The sequence below is a fragment of the Pelophylax lessonae genome (assembly GCF_965119305.1).
Source record: "Pelophylax lessonae genome assembly, chromosome: 1".
Classification (NCBI taxonomy): domain Eukaryota; kingdom Metazoa; phylum Chordata; class Amphibia; order Anura; family Ranidae; genus Pelophylax; species Pelophylax lessonae.
In genome coordinates, this window is record NC_138768.1 from 496,865,786 (window position 1) to 496,888,643 (window position 22,858).

General features: G+C 47.9%; 1 protein-coding gene across 1 annotated transcript in view; it reads right to left on the bottom strand.

The window, feature by feature from the left end:
* Window positions 1-22,858, bottom strand: part of PIAS4 (protein inhibitor of activated STAT 4) — a 192,701-nt gene that overhangs the window by 104,875 nt on the left and 64,968 nt on the right. The window contains exons 4-7 of the mRNA XM_082270879.1: window positions 22,813-22,854; window positions 22,637-22,727; window positions 22,423-22,551; window positions 6,214-6,319 (exon numbers count right to left, since the gene is read on the bottom strand). Of these exons, the coding sequence (XP_082127005.1) occupies window positions 6,214-6,319; window positions 22,423-22,551; window positions 22,637-22,727; window positions 22,813-22,854 (368 nt within the window). The remainder of the gene's footprint in view (window positions 1-6,213; window positions 6,320-22,422; window positions 22,552-22,636; window positions 22,728-22,812; window positions 22,855-22,858) is intronic.

The following is a 22,858-nucleotide window of genomic DNA, read 5'->3' on the forward strand; positions in this document are numbered from 1 at the left end:
CTGCAGCGGAGGAGGTCTCACCCTACTCGCCATCTGAGTGAGGCCAGGGATCCCTCAGGGAGGGCAGTGTCCGTGGCAACCACATCAGGCTCTGAATAAGACAGAGGGCATCTGCCTTTTTTGAACAGCAACTTGCGACATGACAAGATCTACTTTGAAAGCCAAATTTCCTATGGCTGCCAACAGAAGCTAGGGAAGGCAACCCAGATGCACAAACAAGATCAGTGGGGAAATTTTCATTCTGGGACTCCCTATTGGCAATGTTACAAAAAAAAGGCACACTGGCCCTTTAAATCCGCGATTGCAGTCCGCACCGCTAAACCCCCTTTAGCTAGCAGATAAACTGACAGAAGCCAAATGTGTCTGGATAGTGCCCAAAAAGGACTAAAGACCCACTTTACTGTAACAGAGAAATCGATAAGCCACCACTCTCTACGCTGTCCGCAGAAAGTGAAAATGACTGGGAGGAAGTGACCAAAAACATCACAAGAGGCTGAAGTCCCTCTGAGCCACAAAAACATGGTGCCATAATAAAGTCTAGGGAAGCACAGGGAAAATGGCTGCCGCCCATACAGCGTGGCCTGCCCGCATCCAAGATGGCGCCCAAAAACAGCACCAAACACCCAGCAAGGCCAGAAAATTGCTGCTGCCCTTACACTGATGTAGCCTGGCTGCCCACACCTAAAATGGCGGCCGAAAACGGCGCTAGCTATCAGGAGCCCAGGGAACAAGGCTACCACGGGAATCCACCACAGGGAACCCCCCCCCCCCCCCCCCAGGACAAGGTACTAGTCATACACCCTCCCCCAAGGCGTTAAGACGGCGCTATGGCACCCCCAGCTGGAGCAGGGAGGGCAGGACCTATCCCAGCAGGCCAGGGGAACAACACAGAGCGCAGCTTTGACATTCCCAGGAGTGGGCCCACATCACCCCCACAGATAACTGTCCCAGGGACACAGGGGGTGTAGCATCACTCACCACATCATGGACCTTCAGGCTCCGCTCCGATACAGCTCGCCTCCCACCCTGAGTTGGCGTAAAAGGGGTACACTGCAACTCAAGGCGTTCCAGGTTGATGCTTCCCGGCGAAAACATCAGTTCGCTGGCTCGTCCCCATCCGTTGTGGCGAGGCCTGGGGGACCACAACCTGCGCACGTTCGTTGGCCAGGCTGGGAGACCATAAAGGATCTAGATCATCCAGTGCGAAACCCCAGCTGTCGCTTCTAGTTCACCAGGAGGATCCCACTGACACTAGCTAAGCGATAGTGAGTAAAGAAAAAATAAAATAAATTTCTCAAAAAAAAGAAAAAATGAGACCGGAGTCCCAGCAGGGAACCTAAGTCCTACTCCCAAGCTAGGCAGCAAGAAACTGATTAGAAAGCACGATGTGTCTGGGGAAATGTCTGAAGGGACAGCCCCTAAAAGGTGTGTCTAGTGATAAGTTTTCCTATGAATTTCACTGCCTAGCCTACTACTGTAGGGGACGCATTACCCATTTGAGAGAAAACTATGAAGTGGCTGCATCTGTCAGAGGACGTAAGAGAAACTGGATTTTTGACTTTCCGTAAAATCCTTTTCTGACGTTCATTGACGCAACTCCATATTCTTCTTAACCATTGGGTTCTGCTACCCCCTACAGGAGTAGGACACTAGGCAGGAAAAATCTTTACCACGCCTATGTGGCAGTCCCTGCAGGCATACACCCACTCACTCTGCTATAGGATTCAGTTTTGTTGAAAGCAGTGTTTAGAAGAAAAAAAACCCCATCTCACTCAGAAATAGAGGGGCGGGTGCTGCGTCTGTCAAAGAACTTCAGAGAAATTTTTTTTTACGGTAAGTCAAAAATCCAGTTCTTTATCGTTCATTGACAGACGCAGCTCCGTATTCTTAATCATTGGGATGTCTCAAAGCAGTATTTGCATGAGGGGTGGGAAAACAACGCAGAAAAAAACAAATCCCCAAAAGCTAAACTTAGCAAACCAGTGAACATGGAGCTCAACCAGGAACAACTGGAGCTCACTTAGAAACACATACACCCTCAAAGAGAATTTTCCCTTTTAAACAGCAGCCTGGAAAACTTTGCGGCCAAAATAAGCATCCGAGGACGCCATGCATCTACTTGGTAGTCTGTGCACACATACATTCACGAAAATTCTACAAAGTTGCCGCCTTGCAAACTTGCATTACTGTTGCCTGATGGCAAAAAGCCCAAGAAGCACTCGGAGCCCTAGCAGAATGCACCTTCACAGGGAAAGGTGGAACCTGACCATTCAGTGAATAAGCCCGTACCACCGTCTGCCTGATCCATCTGGATATGGTCGTAGCAGACGCAGCCAATCCCTTTCGAAGTCCTTCCATATGGAAAAGTCTGATTTCCTGAAAGATTCAGTAGCCGCCAGGAAAACCCCAATTGCCCGAACCACATCCAAAGAATGCAAGGCAATTTCCTTGGGATGCTTGGGCTTAAGACAGAGTGAAGGCAGCACAATGTCTTCATTCAAATGGAAATCAGAAACCACCTTAGGAAGAAACAACTGATTAGGTCGAAGTACCACCTTATCTCTGTGGACCACCAGATAAGGTGAACCGCAGGATGGTGCCGCCAATTCAGATACTCTGCGAGCAGAGGTAATCGCCACTAAAAAGGCTACCTTCTGTGACAGTGTAAGCAGAGGAATCTCCTTAATGTTCTCAAAAGGGATGTTGAAGAACAAACAGTACCAGGTTAAGATCCCACAGAGGAAGAGCCATATGGCGAACCCCTTGACTAAAAGTGTGAATCAAAGCATGCGTAGCTAAAGGGCGTTGGAAAAACACAGCCCAAGCCGACACTTGGCCTTTAAAAATGGTACCCAAGGCCAACCACTGCTTAACCCCTTTGGAGAAAAGCCAAAATCCTAGCCACCAAAAAAGGAGCGTGGATGCACCTTCAGCGATTCACACCATGAGATATACGATTTCCACGGACGATGATAGATCTTTCTGGAGGGAGATTTTCTAGCCTTCAACAGTGTAGGAATCCCTGTCAGAAAGACCCCTATTCTTCAATACCAGGCTTTCAACAGCCACGCCGTTAAATCCAGCGACTGTAAAGCAGGATGGAAGATTGGCCCTTGAGACCTTCGATCTTCCGCGACCAACCTTACCACATCCGCGTACCAAGACTAGCGAGGCCAGTCTGGGGCCACCAGAACGACCGGAATCCCTTCCACCTCTATTCTGCGCAGAAGCCTCAGCAGGAGTTTCAGTGGAGGGAACGCATAGATCAGACGATACTGACCCGAAAGAGCCACCAGTGTGTCTGGCTTCGGCCAGAGGATCCCAAGAACTGGCTACAAACCTCTGTACCTTCTTGTTGAGTCAAGAAGCTAAGAGGTCGACGTCAGGTGTCCCCCACCGCACACAAAGGAGGTGAAACACCTCTGGGTGCAGAGACCATTCCCCCTGATCCAACACCTGACAACACAGGTAACCCGCCTGCCAGTTTTGCACTCCTGGGATATGCACGGTGGAGAGGGCTGGAATAAAAATTTTCTACCCATTTCAGGATCTCGGCAAGCACCCTGGCCCGCTAAGACACCCTTGGTGCCAACCTTGATGATTGACATAAGCCACGGCCGTGGCATTGTCCGATTGAATCCAAACTGGACAACTATGCAGACGATTTGTCCAGTGACTCAGGCAAAGCTTTATTGCTCTGAGTTCCAGCATATTGATCGGTAGTCTGGATTCCTCCAGGGTCCAGGACCCCTAGACACAGCTTCCCGAGTACTCCTCGCCAGCTGGACAGGCTGGCATCCGTAGTTACCACGGTCCAATAAAATGCGAGGAAGGACTTGCCCTGGCATAAGGCCAACAAGCGAAGCCACCACAGAAGACCACTCCTTGTGCTGTGACTCAACCGAATCATATTTCCCAAGGAATTTGATCTTTGTTCCACACAAGAATTTCCCTTAGCAAAGGTCGTGTGTTTAACTGAGTAAATGGAATCGCCTCTATGGTAGACCCCATCAGACCTAGGGCTCGCATGCAAGTCGGCAGAGAGGATGGGTTGCTGGATAACAGCAAACGAATCGCCCTCTGCAACTTTTGCAGCTTATCTGGGGGAAGAAACACCCTTGCTGAACCGGAGTCCAAAGTCAGGCCCAGATAAACCAACTTGGAGGTTGGGACCAGAGGAGACTTTGAAATTGATAGTCCAACCGGACTCTCCGGACAGTGATAGCAGATCGCCCCACCAGAACTGAGTGGAAATCCGCTCTTAAATTAAGATCGTCCAAGTACTCTTTGACCTCACTGTCGCAGTTAAGCAAATACCGGAGCCAACACTTTTGCGAAAAACCCTGGGGGCGAAGGCAAGAGCAAAGGGTAACGCCACAAATGGAGAATGCTCTTCTCCTATAGCGAATCAAAAGAAACGCTGATGTCCAGAGTAAATAGGGATGTGCAGATATGCGTCCTTGAAGTCTATTGAGGCCAAAAAGTCCCCTTGGTGTAGGGGCGTCACTACTGTGCGAAAGGACTCCCATTTGAAACCTCTGAACCCACACAAAGCGATTCAGAACATTGAGGTCCAGAATTGGATGCACTTTTCCCTCTTTTTTGGGAACAGTAATCAAGTTTGATTAAAACCCTTGAAAGCGTTCCTGGGAGGGAGCCAGTACATACCTTGTGACAGAAGGTCCTGTTCCGCCCTTCGTAGGTCCCCCAAACAATCTGGAGATAGGTGGAGATTGGATGGGAAAAATCTGTCCGATAGTCGGGTTCTGAATTTGATCTTGCAACTCAATCGGATCAGTTTGTGGACCCATTTGTCCTTAATCAAGGCAGTCCACAGGTTCCCGGAAAGAAACAAAGGTATCTCCCCCCACCTCAGATACGGGTGAGGGCGTCCCTTAATGCAGACGGGGATTGGTCTGCAGATCTGGGGGGGCCTGATCTCGGCTTACCGGACCATGTCTTCCTGGAACCCCAAGACCTAAATGGCTTAGCTCCTTTCCCCTGCGTGCCGGTGGCATGAAAGGAACACATGTGGGCAGTAAAAAAAGGCCCCCGTCTATTACGTGGTGACTTGCCCTTAGGGTGTTGAGGAAGAAGAGTACTCTTCCCACCTGTAAGCCCGTTGGTCAGTTAATCCAAAAGGATCCAAACAAACGGTCCCCCGTAAAGGGGAGCTCCGATAGAGCCTTTTTTGAAGCCTGATGCGCAGGCCAGCTTTTTAGCGGCACCATGCTTCTAATGGCTACTTCTACAGTGGATACTCTGGCTACGAGAGGGGCCGCATCTAGCGATGCATCACATATAAAAAGTAGGGTTTGGACCATTTGGTCCGTTAGCTCTGCCAGGCCCGGAGAGAGAGGTTCTGTTTCCAGATCACTTTTTAGTAACTTTACCCATTCCGTTATGGTCTGGGACACCAGAGTAATCAAGATCGGTTTAAGTTTTGAGCCCGCTACCACATGTAAGTGGCGGGACAGACTCGATCCCTCTATCCACATGGTCTTTAAAGACAGGATACTCCTCCACCAGGACCACAGTAGATTTGTTCAGTCTGGAGACGGGATGGTCCACCTTTGGAGGAACGGTCCATTTTGTGGCTACAGCGTCCGCGAATGGATAGCGCCTCTTAAAACGCTTCGGCACCACTAACATCTGTTTGAGGCACCCCCATTGGTCAGAGGAGGTCTAGATCTATAATTACTGCCCATAATCCAACGTTCACACGGATACCTCACATGTGGAACGATCGCTTTTTTTTTCATGCATGCAGGACCGACGCACGTGTTAACCTTGCACACAAGCACGAGGGCACGTTACATTTTTTTTTTTATTATTCTATTTTTACACGGTTGCCTTTTTTTTTATTTATTCCCTTTATTGCTGTCACAAGGAATGTAAAACATCTTTGTGACAGCAATAGGCTCTTCATGAAGGGATCTGGAGGTCTATAAAAACTCCAAATCCCTCTTTTGCACTTAAAAGCATTTAAAAAAAGCCAAAATCATCATTACTTTTGATCTAAAAAAAAAAAAAAAAAAGTGCAGTTAACATGCCCATAAACTGGATGGGAGGTAATAGTTTCTGGGTTACCATAGGGGGACCCGATCAAAGCCGATTCCAGCTGAAAGTCAAAATAACGTACCAGGTACATGATTTGGTGGCAAAATTGAGAATGATAAAAGTGTATATAACCTCTTCCCACTATAATCTCACCGAGGGTTTTGCACAGCTCCGGATGCTTCACTCCAATAGTTTTCAGTCTCTGTAAGAGTTCAGATGAGGTTCTTTGCCTTACCAGGTACAAGCCCACAGAGTAACTCTGCACAAGAAGAAAAACAAAAAAGTGTGTATAGAAAGAAAACAATAAATAAAGAAGTGTTAATGTCAAGGGAAAGCTGTAGTCCGCAAGTACAGGGGCTGCCATTGCTTTCCTTACCTTCTGAAAATACTAGTTATAATGCCATCCTAATGGCAGTGTGACTTAAAAACCTTGCAAGTCAATGACTCGGAACAGATATGCAGATCAGGAGTTCTAACATTACTGATCTGTATACATTTTCCAGGTTCATCTCAAAATTCTGAAGCCATGGACAGGTAACAAACTTTTTCGGTCAGCAATGGCAAACTAATTTGCCCAGTACAGGTTCCCTCTCATTTTACAAACCAGCCAGCTTTTACAGACACTGCATTTTTTTTTTTAAATCTTTTGAGGTTTCATCACCAAAAACGTTGAATGGAGAAAAATGGAGAAAAAAAAAACACTTCTAAACCCATAATGGTTTCCTAAAGTAAGCAATTCTTGCTTTCTTCACAATTCTCCAACCCAAATAACTGCAGAAAAAGCAAGATTAAAAATTTAGTATAAATCTAAAATATGGACCCAAAACTCATGCAATATGGAGCAGTAATAGGAACTTGAATTTATCCCTAAAACACAGATTTTTGTCTTACCGCAAAATTCTTTTCTCCGATGTTCATTGACGGATACCGCTCCATAACTTCTTTGACCCTTGGGTTATGCTGCTCTCCATAGGAGCAGGACTAGGCTGAAACAAATTGGACTATGCCCCTAGGGCAGTCCTAGGGGGTATACTTTCCCACTTCCTGCTATAGGCCTTCAGAATGTAACAAGCAGTTGTGGGTGCTGCGACCGTCAGAGAAAAGCATTTTACCATAAGCTAAAAATCCAGTTTCCGCTTTTGTTCGTTGACGGACACAGCTCCATATCTTTGACTTGGGACGGCCCAAAGCAGTGTCAACATAAGGCGTGGGAAAAACACAGCAATGCACATAATTCCCATATAGGGCTAAACAAAGCCAACCAAGTAAACCAGAAACAACTGGAGCTCACCAACAAGAATATACCCTTAAGAGGCAGGAACCTCTGCAACAGCAGCCTGCAAAACTTTGCAGCCAAACGCAGCAGCCGCAGATGCGAGTACATCCACCTTGTAAAACTTGGGGAATGTATGCAGAGACAACCATGTGACCGCCTTGCACACCTGAACCACTAACACATGACGGACGGCCCAGGAGGCACTAAGCGCCCATATAGAAAGTGCCTAAACCGGGAAAGGAGGAGCCTGACCCTTAATGAAATAGACCTGCACCACCGTCTGCCTGATCCATCTAAAAATGGTCGCAGCAGACGCTGCGACATCCATCCGAAAAAAAGGACAAAAAGAATCAGTTTTTCGAATCGACTCAGTTGCCGCCAGGTACACCCTTCTGCCCGAACCCCATCCAAAGAATGCAAAGTTAGTCATTTAGGATTGGTCGGCTTAGGGCACAAGGAAGGCAACACAATGTCTTCATTCAAATGAAAACCTAAGACAACCTTAGGAACGACTGACAGGGACATAGCAACACTTTGTCCCTGTGAACCACCAGGTAAGGTGACTGAAAGGACAAGGCAGCCAGTTCAGACACCCTGCGTGCAGAAGTAATAGTCCCCAAAAAAAAAAAAAAAGGAGAAAAAAAAAAAAAAAAAAAAAGAAAAGAAAAGGCTACCTCCCATGACAGAACAAGCAGAGGAAGTTCACGAATATTTTCCAAGGCGGTCATTGAAAGACCGACAGTACCAAATTGAGATCCAATGGAGGTACCAGAGACCTTACCAGAGGAGCCAAGTGGCAAACCCCCCTGGATGAGAGTGTGAACCAAAGAATTTGCAGCCAACAGCAGTTGCAAAAAAAAAAAAAAAAAATTGCCAATGCAGAAATCTGGCTCTTGAGGGTGCCCATAGCCAAACGATTATCTACACCTTATTGTAGAAACTCCAGCAGATGGGACACCGAAAAGAACTGGAGAATCACCCCTCGGCTACCAGCCTCACAAGCCCTGCATACAAAGTCCGTTGAGGCCCGTTTGGAGCCACCAGAATGACTGGAATCCCTTCTGCCTTGATTCTGTGCAGAACCCTCAGCAGAAGCTGTAGTGGAGGAAAAGCATAAATCAAAAGATACTGACCTCAAGGGGCCACCAGAGTAACGGCGGCATCGGCCAAAGGATGCCAAGATCTTGCCACAAACCTCAACCTACCAGTTGAGAAGAGAGGCCAACCGGCCCACATCCAGAGTCCCCCAATCGGGGAGACAGTTTTTGAAACTCTTTCAGATGAAGAGACCATTTGCCCGGACTCAGGGCCTGCCAACTGAGGTTGCCCGCCTTCCACCCCCGGAACGTGCACAGCAGAGAGGGCTGGAACATACTGTTCTGCCCACCTTCGAATACTGGATACTTCTCTGGCACTTTTGGTGCCCACACAGCCATGGCACTGTCCGACTGAATTCTTACTGGACACCCCTGCAGACGATCCGTCCACAGGGACAGGCAAATTCTGATCGCCTGACTCTCCAGGATATTGATCGGCACACCGGACTCCTCCAGAGTCCAAACCCCTTCAGCCGAATACATGCTGAAAACCACTCCCCACCCAGACAGGCTGGCGTCCGTGGTAACCACTGTCCAGTAAAGTAAGGATCCCCTCACACCCCAGCTCAACAGGATTAGATTGTCCAGAGATTGAGGATTCTGTGGCAAGAATTTCCCTTTGCAGCGGCCTGGTATGAAACTGCGCAAAAACGCAACAGCCTCGAAGGTGGAGACCATCAAACCCAGCAATTGTATTGAAGTCCTGAGAGACAACCGATGGTTGGACAACAGGAGCCAAAATGCATGCTGTAACATGAGTAGTTTCACCTACGGAAGATACACACTGGCTGAGGCTGAATCCAAAGTCAGGCCCAAGTAGTCCAGGTTGATGGATGGAATCAAAGCCTGTTTCTGAAAATTCAGCGTCAGTCGAACTCTTGTCCAGATCATCCTTTAGGACAGATGGAGACTCTGCTCGCAGAAGGAGACCGTCCAGGTACCCCAGTACCGCGATGCCCCTCTGCCTGAGCAAGGCTAACACCGGGGCCAACACCTTTGTTAACGCCTGAGGAGCTGAGGCGAGACCAAAGGGTAACGCCACAAATTGATAAGGTTCCTCTCCAATGACAAAAAAGAAAAAACGCTGATGCCCTTACATATATTGGGATATGAAGGTGAGCGTCCTTGATATCGAAAAACAAGAAAATCCCCTTGATGAAGGGATGCCACAAACAGGCGAATGGACTCCATCCGAAATTTCTCAACCCGCACAAAGCGATTCAGGGCCTTGAGACCCAAGATTGGACAGACCTTGACTTGCATCCTGGGAACAGTGAAGAGATTTGAAAAAAAAATCCTTAAAAACTTTCCAACTCTGGACCCGGGGCAATTACTCCCTGTGATAGCAGATCCTGCACCACCCCGTAAAGGCCCTGCAGTCGATCCAGGGACAGGTGCAATTTAGAAGGAAAGAACCTTGCCAGAGGCAAGGACCGAAACTATCTTGTAACCAGGCCGAATCAACTCGTGGATCCATTTGTCTTGAATGTGAGAGGTCCACGGTTTTGGAAAAAAGCAAGAAAGCCCCCCCCACCCCAGATATGGGTGAGGGCTCCCCTTCAGGCAGAGGGCTTGTTTGCGAAACTAGTGGAACCTGCTTTTAACTTACCCGCCCAGGGCCTCTTGGAATCACCCGCAAAGTGACAGGTGGACTTTTGTCCCTTGCCCACAGGAAGAAAGTGGAGTTTGTGAGCAGAGAACAAAGGACCACGTTTATGACGAGGCTCTTTGCTCTTGGCAACCTGTGGAAGCAGAGTACCCTTACCTCCCATGACCTTTAATTATCTCTTCCATAGCAGCACCAAACAAAACGCTCTCCTGCAAAAGGTAGATCAGACAGCACCTTTTTGTAAGCCTGGTCAGCCAATCAGTACTTGAACCAAAATCATGCGGCGGAGGATAACCGCAGTCAGACACTCTGCCAGCCAAAGAGACCGCATCCAAGGAGGCATCACAGATGTACTGTAGCAGCCCCTGTATCAACTGATCCGCCAGCCTAGCAGGATGTTGACCCCCTTCCACATCCTGGCGTAAGCACTTCACCCATTCCATTAAGGTCTGGAAGACACCGGCCTCAAAATTGATGAAGTCCTATAGCAGGAAGTGGTAAGTATACCCCTTAGGACTGCCCTGGGGGCATAGTCAAGCTTTGTTTCCACACCTAGTTCTACTCCTATAGAGAGCAGCATAACCCAGAAGATATGGAGCTGTGTCCATCAATGAGCGAAAGAGAAATTGTTACATTTGCCTTATGTGTACAAACTACTGCCAAAATAACACAACATCGTCAAGCACCAAGCTTGGAGTACCTAGCCTTCCCATATTCTAAAGATTTTCTTCTTTATTGTTGTCTGTGGTCCTGTTGAAAATCTAACCCATCACTTTCTGTACAGTTCAAAAGTCAATACCACATGAAACAGGCAATTTCCCAAAAAAAAAAAAAAAAAAAAAAAAAAAAAAAAAAAAAAAAGCAAATCTGAACAGAATCAACGACAAACATACAGGACGTTTTGGAACTGATCAAAATGTCAGCTTAAAGTGGTTGTAAGGTCTAAAGTTTTTTTTAAACCTGAATGCTCAGCGATGCTGCTTTTGGGCTCTCCTCTTACTGGGCTATGTCTATAGACACAGCCCAGGATAAGGCCCACACCTATGCCACCATAGGAAACTGCTTCCTACGGTGGCACACAGATGAGGAGCAGCTAGTAGTGCCAACTGAGAAAGAAGAGGATTGGGGCTGCTCTGTGCAAAACTAACAAAGCAGGGAAGTACATTTAAAAAAAAAAAAAAATAATAATTTTACAATCACTTTTAAGACTGTTTAAAGCAAAGCTTCAGTCTTTCGCTAGGGTCCATACCCCCCCTCCAGGCCTCCCTTATCCTATCTGTTCCCCCCTCTCTGTCTGTTTCTCCACACTGTTCTTTCCTATCCTTCCTGACCTTTGCTTTCTCTTCCTTTTCTTTTCCTAAGGCCTCTTGCTACTGTTCTCTGTAGCGTCCGCTGTATTCTGGATGCCTAAATATGCTGTTACTCTGGATCTACGTGGTGTCTGGCTGGCTATCCGACTCCCTCAGTGGGGACCTTCCCGGATGGCGGTGACGGACATAACGTGTTGGGTTTTTTTTTTACTGTGTTTGCTGTTTGGCCGAATTGGCACTCTTCTCTATGACCATTTGTTTGACCCCCTGTAGATGTCTATGTCCCGCTCATGGCGTCCGGTTTGATGGAATTACCAATTGTGCCTTCTCTATGTATCTCTTATCTGCACTTTACTTGCTCTTTTTGCTGTTTTGCATATTCTTGTACTGTCTTGAATTTGTTAAATAAAAAAAAAAAGCAAAAGCTTCAGTCATTACACGATACATACTCCCTCCACCTTCCAAATAGCTATGCTGCCCAACCTGTGTAGGAAACCTGTACACAGTATCTCACAAAAGTTAGTACCCCTCACATTTTAAATATTTTATATCTTTCTCAGTCTCCGGTGTGAATGGGGAGCAGGTGTGTTAAATTTGGTGTTCTCAATGGGAGGAGGCCTTGGAGTCAGTTAAAAAGTGCTCGCTTAATGTTTCCCATCAGGTGTCCCAGCTGTATATCCTTCTACGGGTACATCATACCCCGGCGAAGCTGTTTGCTATGGGTATCCGATCGGACAATATGTGCAATAGATGTGAGAGAGGTGGGGGACCTAATACACCTGTTATGGAGATGCCCAAAACTGCATTGGTACTGGACCTCAGTGACCTCCACTATTAACAGAGTTCTGGGCTAGGCGATCCCTGTGGATCCCAAGCACTGCCTCTTGGGTATATTGGATCACATTATAGATGATAGATATTTGCGAGAGGCGGCTGCGCGAGCTCTTTTTCAGGCTTGACTGCTTATTCTCCGACATTGGGTTGATCGGGATCCTCCTACATATCGGATATGGCTGGAGTGGCTGGGCGCCACCCTTCGCATGGAAAAGTTTATTTACCTGCATAGAGGTGCCCCGGCTAAGTTCCAGAAAATTTGGGGAGTCTGGCTGAGTTCTCCGGGTATGGCTCCTACCGACCTGGTCCTCGACCGTCTGCTGCTTTAGGTGATTTTGGGGGGGGGGGGGGGCCTCTGGTGGTAGGTGTTGAGAGAGCTGCTTTGATTTTGATGCATGAATGTTCTTTGATACGATTTTATTTGGTTCAGGCTGCTCTCTGATGTATACTGATTCTGTGGCTGAGATCTGTAACACATTATGTGCCTTATCTTGTGGCTGTTTTTACTTGTTTCTTCTGTTGCACTGTTTGTATTTGCCTGCGATTTCTCAAATTTTTTTTTCTTGATTTAAAAAAAAAAAAAAATTTGATGTCATCGCTCACTCTCATACTGGTCACTGGAAGTTCAACATGGCACCTCATGGCAAAGAAATGAGGATCTGGAAAAAAAAAAAAAAAAAAAAAGAATTGTTGCGCTACATAAAAATGGCCTAGGCTCGAAGAAGATGGAAGACCCTGAAACAGAGCTGCTCAAGGCAGAGAACTCTGAGGATCGGAAAAACTGGATTTCTGTGAGAACTTACCATAAAATAATTATCTCTGAAGTTCGAAAGACGCAGCTCCATCTTCTTTAGACCAATGGTTATGCTCCTCCTACCAGGACTAGTCATTAGGCAGGAAAAAAAAGTTTAACCACGCCTATGGGGCTGTCACTGCAGGCATAACCCCACATACTGCTATAAGCAATCAGTTTAGTTGCAAGCAGGGTTTAGAAGACAAAAAACCCCATTCCCTTATAAGTAGAGGGGCGGGTGATTAGTCTGTCGACAAACTTCAGAGAAAAAGGATTTTACGATAAGTTCTTACAAAAATCCAGTTCTCCATCGTTCGACAGACGCAGCTCCATCTTCTTTAGACCAATGGGATGTCCCAAAGCAAAAACAAACGCAAAACACCACAATTCCCCAAAGGCTAAAAACGTAGCCAACCAGGTAACATGGAGCCCAACCAGGATCAACTGGAGCTCACCTTGAAAAACACTTACACCCTCAAAGAGAAACAAAAAATATTCTCTTTAAACAGCAGACTGCAAAACCTTGCGGCCAAAGGAAGCATCCAAAGATGTCAACACATCTACTTTGTAGAATTTTGTGAACGTATGCACAGACGACCAAGTTGCCGCCTTGCAAACTTGCAGCACTGATGCCTGATGGCGAAAAGCCCAAGAAGCACTCAGCGCTCTAGTTGAATGCGCCTTTCACTGGGAAAGGAGGAACCTGACACTTCAGTGAATAAGCCTGAACCACCGTCTGCCTGATCCATCTGGATCTGGTCGCAGCAGACGCAGCCAATCCTTTACGAGGTCCTTCGGTAAGGACAAGAAGAGCGTCTGACTTTCTCAAATATTCAGTGGCCTCCAGGTAAACCCTGATCGCGGGAACCACATCCAAAGAATGCAAGGCAATTTCCTTGGAATGCTTGGGCTTAGGACAGAGTGAAGGCAGCACAAGGTCTTCATTGAGATTAAAGTCCGAAACCAACTTAGGAAGAAAAGACTGATTTGATCGAAGTACCATTTTATCTCTGTGTACCACCAGATAAGGCGAGCGGCATGAAAACACCGCCAATTCAGATACTCTGCGAGCAGAAGTGATAGCCACCAAAATGGCAACCCTCTGGGACAATGAAAGCAAAAATCTCTTGAATGTTCACAAAAAGGAGGGTTTTGAAGAACAGATACCAAATTAAGGTCCCACGGCGGTAGTGGGGGCTCGTCTCGGAGGAGCCATATGGTTCACTTCCTGTATGAAGGTACGAATCAAGGCATGCGTAGCTAATGGGCATCGGAAATATATAGTCAAAGCCGACAGATGGGACTTTGATAGTGCCCAAAGCCAACTGCTGCTCAACCATTTTTTGCAGAAAGGCCAAAACCCTAGTGATCAAAAACAAGTGAGGGTGCACCTTCAATGATTCACAACATGAAAAACTGAATTTTTGTAAAATCTTACCGTAAAATTCCTTTCTCTGAGTCCTCCGACAGTCGCCGCCCACTCAAACAGTCTTCACTAATGGGGTATTGACTTCATCTCCACAGGAGTAACTAGGCATAAGACTTTTTAAAAACAAAGCATTTACATAGACACACCTATGGGGGCTGTCCCACTGGTCCAATACCCCCCTGCAATCAGTCATCCCAACTCAAGTTTGGTAGCAAGCAGTTAAGTGTATAAGAACCCCAATAATAGAGGGGCGGGGGAGGCGACTGTCGGTGGACTCAGAGAAAGGAATTTTACTGTAAGATTTTACAAAAATTCAGTTTTCTCTTACGTCCTCCGACAGTCGCCGCCCACTCATAGTCTTCTTCAATGGGGATGTCCCAAAGCAGTGTAGACATGAGGGATGGGCACCGCAACCGTCAGAAAGGCAACGCAGTACCCACAACAGAGAAAGGAACCTTACATGAACAGAAAGGTAACCCTCTGGGTAACAAAAAAGGCTCAACAGGAGCAACAACCCAGGAAAGCAAATAACCAAGGGGATGAACAACCCCAACAGCCAGGGACCCGAAATAAAACCAGGGTTCCCAACTTTGCGGCCAAAGGAGGCATCCGGCGATGCCAGAACATCAATTTTGTAAAATTTTGAAAAGGTGTGTACTGACGACCAAGTCGTAGCCTTACACACCTGGGCCACCGAAGCCTGATTTCGGAAAGCCCAGGACGCACTCACCGCTCTGGTAGAGTGCGCCTTAACAGGGAACAGAGGTACCCGTTCCTTCAACGAATAGGCCTGTACAATTGTCTGTCTGATCCATTTTGAAATGGTCACCGCAGACGCAGCCATACCCTTCCGAGGTCCCTCAGGAAGGACAAAGAATTCATTCGACGACAGGTAAACCCTGATCGCCCTGACATCCAAGGAATGCAAAGCCACCTCCTTAGGATGCTTGGGCTTCGCACAGAGCGAAGGCAAAACAATGTCCTCATTAAGGTGAAAATCAGAAACCACCTTTGGAAGAAAGGACGGGTTAGGTCGCAAGACTACCTTATCCCTATGAACCACCAGGTAAGGGGAGCGGCAAGACAAGGCCGCCAACTCCGACACTCTGCAAGCAGAAGTGATTGCCACAAGAAAAGCAACCTTTCTAGACAGCAGAGGTAACGAGATTTTCCTGATGTTTTCAAACGGGAAACGTTGCAATACGGACAGGACCAAGTTCAAGTCCCGTGGAGGAAAGGGCTCCCTACGAGGAGGGGCCAAGTGACGCACACCATGAATGAAGGTGCGAATCAAAGAATCAGACGCCACGGGGCGCTGGAAAAGGACTGCCAGTGCAGATACCTGGCCAACACAAGGCGCTGGTCCACACCAGTTTGAAGGAAAGCCAGCACTCTCACCACCGAGTATGAACGAGGAGAGAAGCCCCTGGACTCACACCAGGCAAAATAAGCTTTCCATGTACGGTAATAAATTTTACCAGATGATGCTTTTCTAGCCTTGATTAAGGTAGGAATGACCTGAGGAGAGACCCCTGTCCTTCAGGACCTGGCTTTCAACAGCCATGCCGTTAAAGCCAGTGACTGTAAAGCAGGATGGAAGATCGGTCCCTGAGACAGTAGATCATCTTGCATTGGTAGCCGCCATGGAGGCTCAACGGCCAGGTAAACGATGTCCGCGTAACAGGACCAGCGTGGCCAGTCCGGCGCCACCAGAATCACCAATGTTGTTTCCGAGGCCAACCTGCGAAGGAACCTGGACAATAACAGAATCGGAGGAAAGGCATACATCAGATACTGATGCCAAGGCACCACCAGTGCATCTGAGGCGTCTGCCAGAGCCAGAGGATCGCGCGTTCTTGCCACGAACCTTTCCACCTTGTGGTTTAGCCGAGACGCAAACAGATCCACATCCGGGATCCCCATTTCGCACACAGCATTTGAAACACCGCCGGGTGTAGGGACCATTCCCCCTGGTCCAGGGTTTGACGGCTCAGGTAATCGGCCTGCCAATTCTCTACACCTGGAATGTGAACTGCCGATATTGCAGGGACATGAGTCTCGGCCCATGACAGAATACTGGTCACTTCCTGGGCCACCCTGGCACTCTTGGTGCCCCCTTGGTGATTGATGTAAGCCACCGCAGTGGCATTGTCCGTCTGCACCCATACAGGGCAGCCCTGAAGATGGTCCGACCAATGGAATCGGCACAGCCTGATCGCTCTCAATTCCAATATGTTTGTTTATGGGGAAGGAGGATTCCTCCACCGACCAAGTGCCCTGGGCAGACAGGTTGCCCAGGACTTCACCCCAGCCCGATAGGTTGGCATCCGTGGTAAGTACTGTCCACAGTAACGGCCGGAAAGATTTTCTGTCCGCCACCGCCGGGGACTGAAGCCACCACAGAAGATCCACTCTGGTTTGGTGACAAACTCTCAGATCCAAGGACTGCGGGAGTCTGTCCCATCTGTTTAGGATCTCCGCTTGGAGAGACCTTGTGTGAAACTATGCGAACGGTATCACCTAGAAGGCGGACACCATCAACCCCAGGGCCCGCATACAGGTCCTGACGAGAATTTGTTGTCCCGGAGGGCTCTGACCTCGTTCTGTAGGGTCCGGAGCTTGTCCTCCAGCAGAAACACCTTTGCTTGAGCAGAGTCCAGAACCATTCCCAAATATGGGAGACGAACCGAAGGGAGACAAGGTCGACTTCTGTACGTTAATGGTCCATCCGAACTCCTGAAGCGTCTGCACCGTAATAGAAAGATAGTGCAGCAGGCTCTGGCTGGCACTCGATCTTAACAGGAGATCGTCCAGATATACCAAGACCGCAATGCCCTGAGCCATCAACCGGCCCAAAACTGGAGCCAGCACTTTGGTAAACACCCTTGGAGCCGAAGCGAGACCGAAAGGTAGCGCCACAAACTGATAGTGTTCCTCCGCGATAGCGAATCAGAGGTACCTCTGATAACCCACGAAAATGAGGATGTGTAGATACGCATCCTTCAGGTCGATAGAGGCCAGGAACTCGCCTGGACTCAGGGAAGCTACCACCAAGCGGAGCGATTCCATGCGGAACTTCCGAACGCGTACAAAGCGGTTCAGAGCTTTTAAGTCCAGAATCGGATGCACCTTGCCCTCCTTTCTGGACAAGGTGAACAGATTTGAGTAAAACCCCCGAAATCTGTCCCGATGAGGCACGGGGACGACCACCCCCTGGGCGAGGAGATCTTGCACCGCCTGATGCAGGTCCTGTAACTGCCCTGGGGTCAAATGAAGATTTGAGGGAAATAATCTGTGCGCCGGCCGCGAAAGGAATTCGATCTTGTAACCCGATCCAATGATTTCATGAACCCACCTGTCTGGAATTCGGAGCAGCCAAGGTTGGAGGAAACCGTGCAAACGTCCCTCCACCCCTTGCGGATCCTGTGTACCAAAAGAGGAGACAATGCCCGGAGGATTGGGCTCATCCTCCAAATGTAGTGTTTCTTTAATGGCAAGAATTAGCGCATCCATAGCTGCGCGGTCCTCGGCCGTCCCAGGGGGGGATAATCCACCTCCCCCTCAGACTGAGAAGAGCGAGACTCTTCAAGGGGCACGGCACCTATGGCAACCATATCAGATTCAGAAGACAAGGACAAAAGGTCTTTTCCTGGCAGCACGTTCAGACATCAGAATCTCCACTTTGGACACCAAAGTCGCCACTGCAGCAGACAAAGTAGACAGAGCAGAGGATTCAGAGGTACCTGAATCCCCCACCAGGGCTGTGGGAAATTTGTTGTCCTGAAACTCCATGTTAAAAACAAAAAACCTTGTTTTTTTTTATATAAAGTACTGGCCCTTTAAGCGCACCGCGGACCCCCGCAGCACACCGCTACAATCACTGAAAACACAGACCCTTATTCAGGATAAACTGATAGCCAGAAGGATTGCACAATTAAAAAGACAGTAGACAGACCCCCACAAGAATTACCACCGCAGCCGAACTCTCCAGAGTAAAAGGAGGAAGTGATGTCACCGCAGGAGGCTGAACTGAGGCTTCAAGCCAAGGAAAAATGGTTGCCAATAGAAAGTAATGGGAGGCTTCAGTAAAATGGCCGCCATGTGCTCGGAACGAACGTTTGCCACACTCAAGATGGCGCCGCAAAGCGCCAAAATACACCACATACAATGCTGTATAAGTGCCCATAGTTAAGCCAGACATGCTGCCCAAAATGGCGGACCGGCGGTTTTTATCACCGCAGCGGTCGCCACACGTGTCTGTACCTCCAAAAAGCATCTGAAAGTGAAACAGGAGAGGGACCCCCACAAACCTACACAGCGCACTGGCTGTGAGAGAAAACCCCCGCAGGGACCGGGATCAGGGAGCCCAAAAACGCACAGACATGAGGGGATAACACAGACAGACACACAGGCCTGCCAGCCCCAGAGGCCCCACACAGAATGTACTTACCTGTACTCGATGTCGTGGGGTGCCTCTCATCGACGGGAAACCGCCCACCCTCAGATGGCAGGGGTGCCGTCATCCCAAAAAAAAAAAAAACGCAGGACGCCAACAGTGCACGGAGAACCGTGAATGAGACGTCCAGGTGAGGTAGCCACCTCGTAGGCTGCATCCCTGAGGACAGGGATGGGTCGTTTGCAAGGCCAGGGCGAACACATAGCCTGCTAAAAGCTCGATCGCGGGCTGGGATTCCATCAGGCCCTCTGTCCTGGAAAACCAGGATAACCAGTCCCGACTCCCAGCTCCGCAAACGCCGTCTTCATCCGAAGATCCGACTAACGCTGACAAAATAAACAGCTAGTAGTGCAAAGAAAAAAAACAAATTTGCAGTAAATAAATCATAAAATAGAAGAAGGCTGAGACTGAAGCCCCAGCACAGGGAAGCCTATCTTACTCCTTAACTAGGCAGAAGACAAAACTGAGTTGGGATGGCTGATTGCAGGGGGGTATTAGACCAGTGGGACAGCCCCCATAGGTGTGTCTATGTAAATGCTTTGTTTTTAACAAGTCTTATGCCTAGTTACTCCTGTGGAGATGAAGTCAATACCCCATTGGTGAAAACTGTATGAGTGGGCGGCGACTGTCGGAGGACGTAAGAGAAAGTATGATTTCCCCGTACAATGCTAAATCTTCCTGGAAGTAGACTTCCTAGCCTTCAATAGCGTAGTAATCAGTCAGAAAGACCTCTATTCCTCAACACCTGGCTTTCAACAGCCATGCAGTTAAAGCCAGTGACTGTAAAGCAGGATTTAAGATCGGGCCTTGAGACAGCAGATCTTCCCTGAGAGGAAGTCTCCAAGGAGCATCGGCGACCAACCTTACGAGGTCTGTGTACCAAGACCAGCGAGGCCAGTCTGGAGCCACCAGAATGATTGGAATGCCTTCCACCTCTATCCTGCGTAGAAGCCTAGGCAGGAGTTTCAATGGAGGGAAGGCATAAGTCAGTCGGTACCGGCCCCAAGGAGCCACCAGTGCGTCTGTGGCGTAGACCAGAGGATCCCAAGACCCGGCTACAAACCTCTGAACCTTCTTGTTGAGGCGAGAAGCAAACAGATAGACCTCGGGTGTCCCCCACCGAACACACGAGATGAAAAACCTCCAGGTGTAGGGACCAGTCACCTTGATCCAACACCTGACGGCTAAGGTAATCTGCCTGCCAGTTCTTCACACCTGGAAAGTGTACAGCAGAGAGCTGGAAAAAACCTTTCCGCCCAGGCCAGAATCTCGGTCACTTACTTTGCCGCCAAGACACTCTTGGTGCCCCCCCTAGTGATTTATGTAAGCCACAGCCGTGGCACTGTTCAATTGAATCCAAATCGGACTAACTTGTAGACGAGTCGTCCAATGGCTCAGACAAAGCTTTATTGCTCTGTGCTCCAAAACATTTATCGGTAGCTTCGACTCTTCGGCACCACCAGCATGTGCTTAATGCACCGCCATTGTTCATCCACAATATTATGAAACAATTCTGGACAAGGAAAAACCTTGCCCGATTTATGGGATTTGCAGGAGCCAAAAGACATGCGTACCCGGCACTGTGGAGTCATCAGCCAATTTTAAAGTTTTCCGCACTGAAACTATAAGGGCTTCCACCAATGCGCATTCCCGCGTGGCGGCTGAAGAGGACAGGTCAGAATGCAAAGACACCGACCCCCTCAGGGTGGGCTACGTCTGTGGCAGCCACGTCTGCCTCGGAGTCCGAGGACAATGCCGATGAGGGGGGGGGGGGGGAAGGCAGAGAGCGTTTGTGGCTGGCAACACTGAAATGACAAAATCTACCTTAGACATCAGATTTTGTAAAAAACACAGTGAGATCAGGCTGGGACTGACCCAGAGGGTTCTGCAGTCGCTCCCAGGGGGACTGCAGGTAAAATTTTATCCTGGGACTCCATGTTACACTGATTAAAATTAAGAGCAGGGTCCATTAAAAAAAAAAAAAAATGTGATTCCACTGCTATTACAGCAGGCTCTCAATCCCTTAACAGGGCGGTATTCCAACATAAAGAACCCAAAACCCACCTGCAAGACAACCACTGCCTTGCTAAAGAAGCTGAGGGTAAAGGTGATGGACTTGCCAAGCACGTTTTCAGATCTAAACCTTATTGAGCTTCTGTGGGGCATCCTCGAACGAAAGGTGGAGGAGCGCAAGGTCTCCAACATCCACCAGCTTCGTGAGGTCATCATGGAGGAGTGGAAGAGGACTCCAGTGTCAACCTGTGAAGCTCTGGTGAACTCCATGCCCAAGAGGGTTAAGGCAGTGCTGGAAAATAATGGTGGTCACACAAAATATTGACACTTTAGGCATTTTGACTAGGGGTGTACCCCTTTTGTTGCCAGCAGTTTAGAAATGAGTTCTTTTGAGGGGACAGCAAATTTACACTGTTATACAAGCTGTACACTCACTATGCTATATTGTAGCAAAGTGTAATTTCTTCACTGTTGTCACATGAAAAGGTAGAATATTTACAAAACGTGAGGGGTGTACTCACTTGAGAGAGGCTATATATACTTAAAGCATTTGTTACCCCAAAAAGAAAAAAAAAAAAAAAAAAGGGTTCCTGTTCCCTTAAAGCATGGTATACAGCACAGTGTTTGTGCTGTGTCATTTGGCCCCCTGTAACACCTAAGAAAACCTGGCTGATGCTGCCAGTTTCTGCCCTCCTCCCTGTACGTGGACCATGGGCTGCTGAGCCCTGACACCGTGGTCAGCGTTCGCGTCTCCGTCACCCGCAGCCCTGCACGGTCCTCTGTCCTCCTCTCCCTGCTCGTCATTGGCCACCACTTCCCTCCTGCAGCTCTCAAATATTTTAAAATGATCCTTCCCCTCACACTAACTGCCCCTTGGCTAAAGAAAAAATATGTGATCTGTGCCTAAATCGGAGCGGCTCCCGGCGATCATGTAACCGCTCGTCTCTCCCCCTTTTTCCCTGGCTGGCTTCAACTGCAGTGCTCGAGCCCGCCCACTGGAACTGCGAGCCGTGCAAAGGTGAGATCTAAGGAGTAAACCGAGTGCCGGGATACGCTCTGATTTAGGTACAGATCTGCATATTTTTTCTATAAACATAGGCACAGGAGCACTTAGTGTTCTATTACAGAGGGCATTAGATAATTTTATAAGTGGCTTAACAACCACTATTTTTAAAACCACTGTGACCCGGATTATGTGACCGGACAAGAGCTGCCTCAAAATAAGTCAGTACCCACATCTTTCTTACAGGTTAGTGCGCATAGGTGCTAGAAGGGGAGGCAGAGCATTTTTAAAATTAGCTAGGTATAGCCTGAAATTCCATTTAAAGTTTTTAGAAGCTATTTTCTCAACCTGAAGTAATTACAGAACCATCCATCCACTGCCCATTACCTTTAATGCAGATTCCAAGTTTTTTTTTTTATGAAAAATGCTAGCAAACTGTGTGCAATTTATACAGTTTTTTTTTTTTTGTATATTTTAAATCAGCGACCGTCTTAAAAAAAAAATAAAAAAAAAAATTTTTATTACACAAGCTACAAACTTACCTTGCCATAATTTCCCCAAGTTACCGTCACTCTGTTGCTGGCCGAAGACAGATACATAAGATTAGTGAGATTTATAGGTCTGCATGGTCGTTTCGGTTCAACACCAGGTTTATTCGAGGGATAGTAGCCCTGGAAAAACAAAAAAGCTTCCAATGATTAAAAGACACAGTAATGTGAAGAACAGTATATAAATGTATTAATGCTGTCAACTCACCGGTACAGAACAATAGTTGTGATTAACCTTTACAGCAATGTTGGGTGGGTACTGATCCTCCTGTGGACAGCTGGTGTCTGTATAACAAATCCTTTAAGAAAAATAGGGACAAATATGAAATGAAAATGTTTTCCCATTGCAACCAATTGGGTTATATTAATTTATAGGTGACCCACCTCAAAACCACTTGAACAGACTTTGTGCCAGGGTGTAAATCTCTAT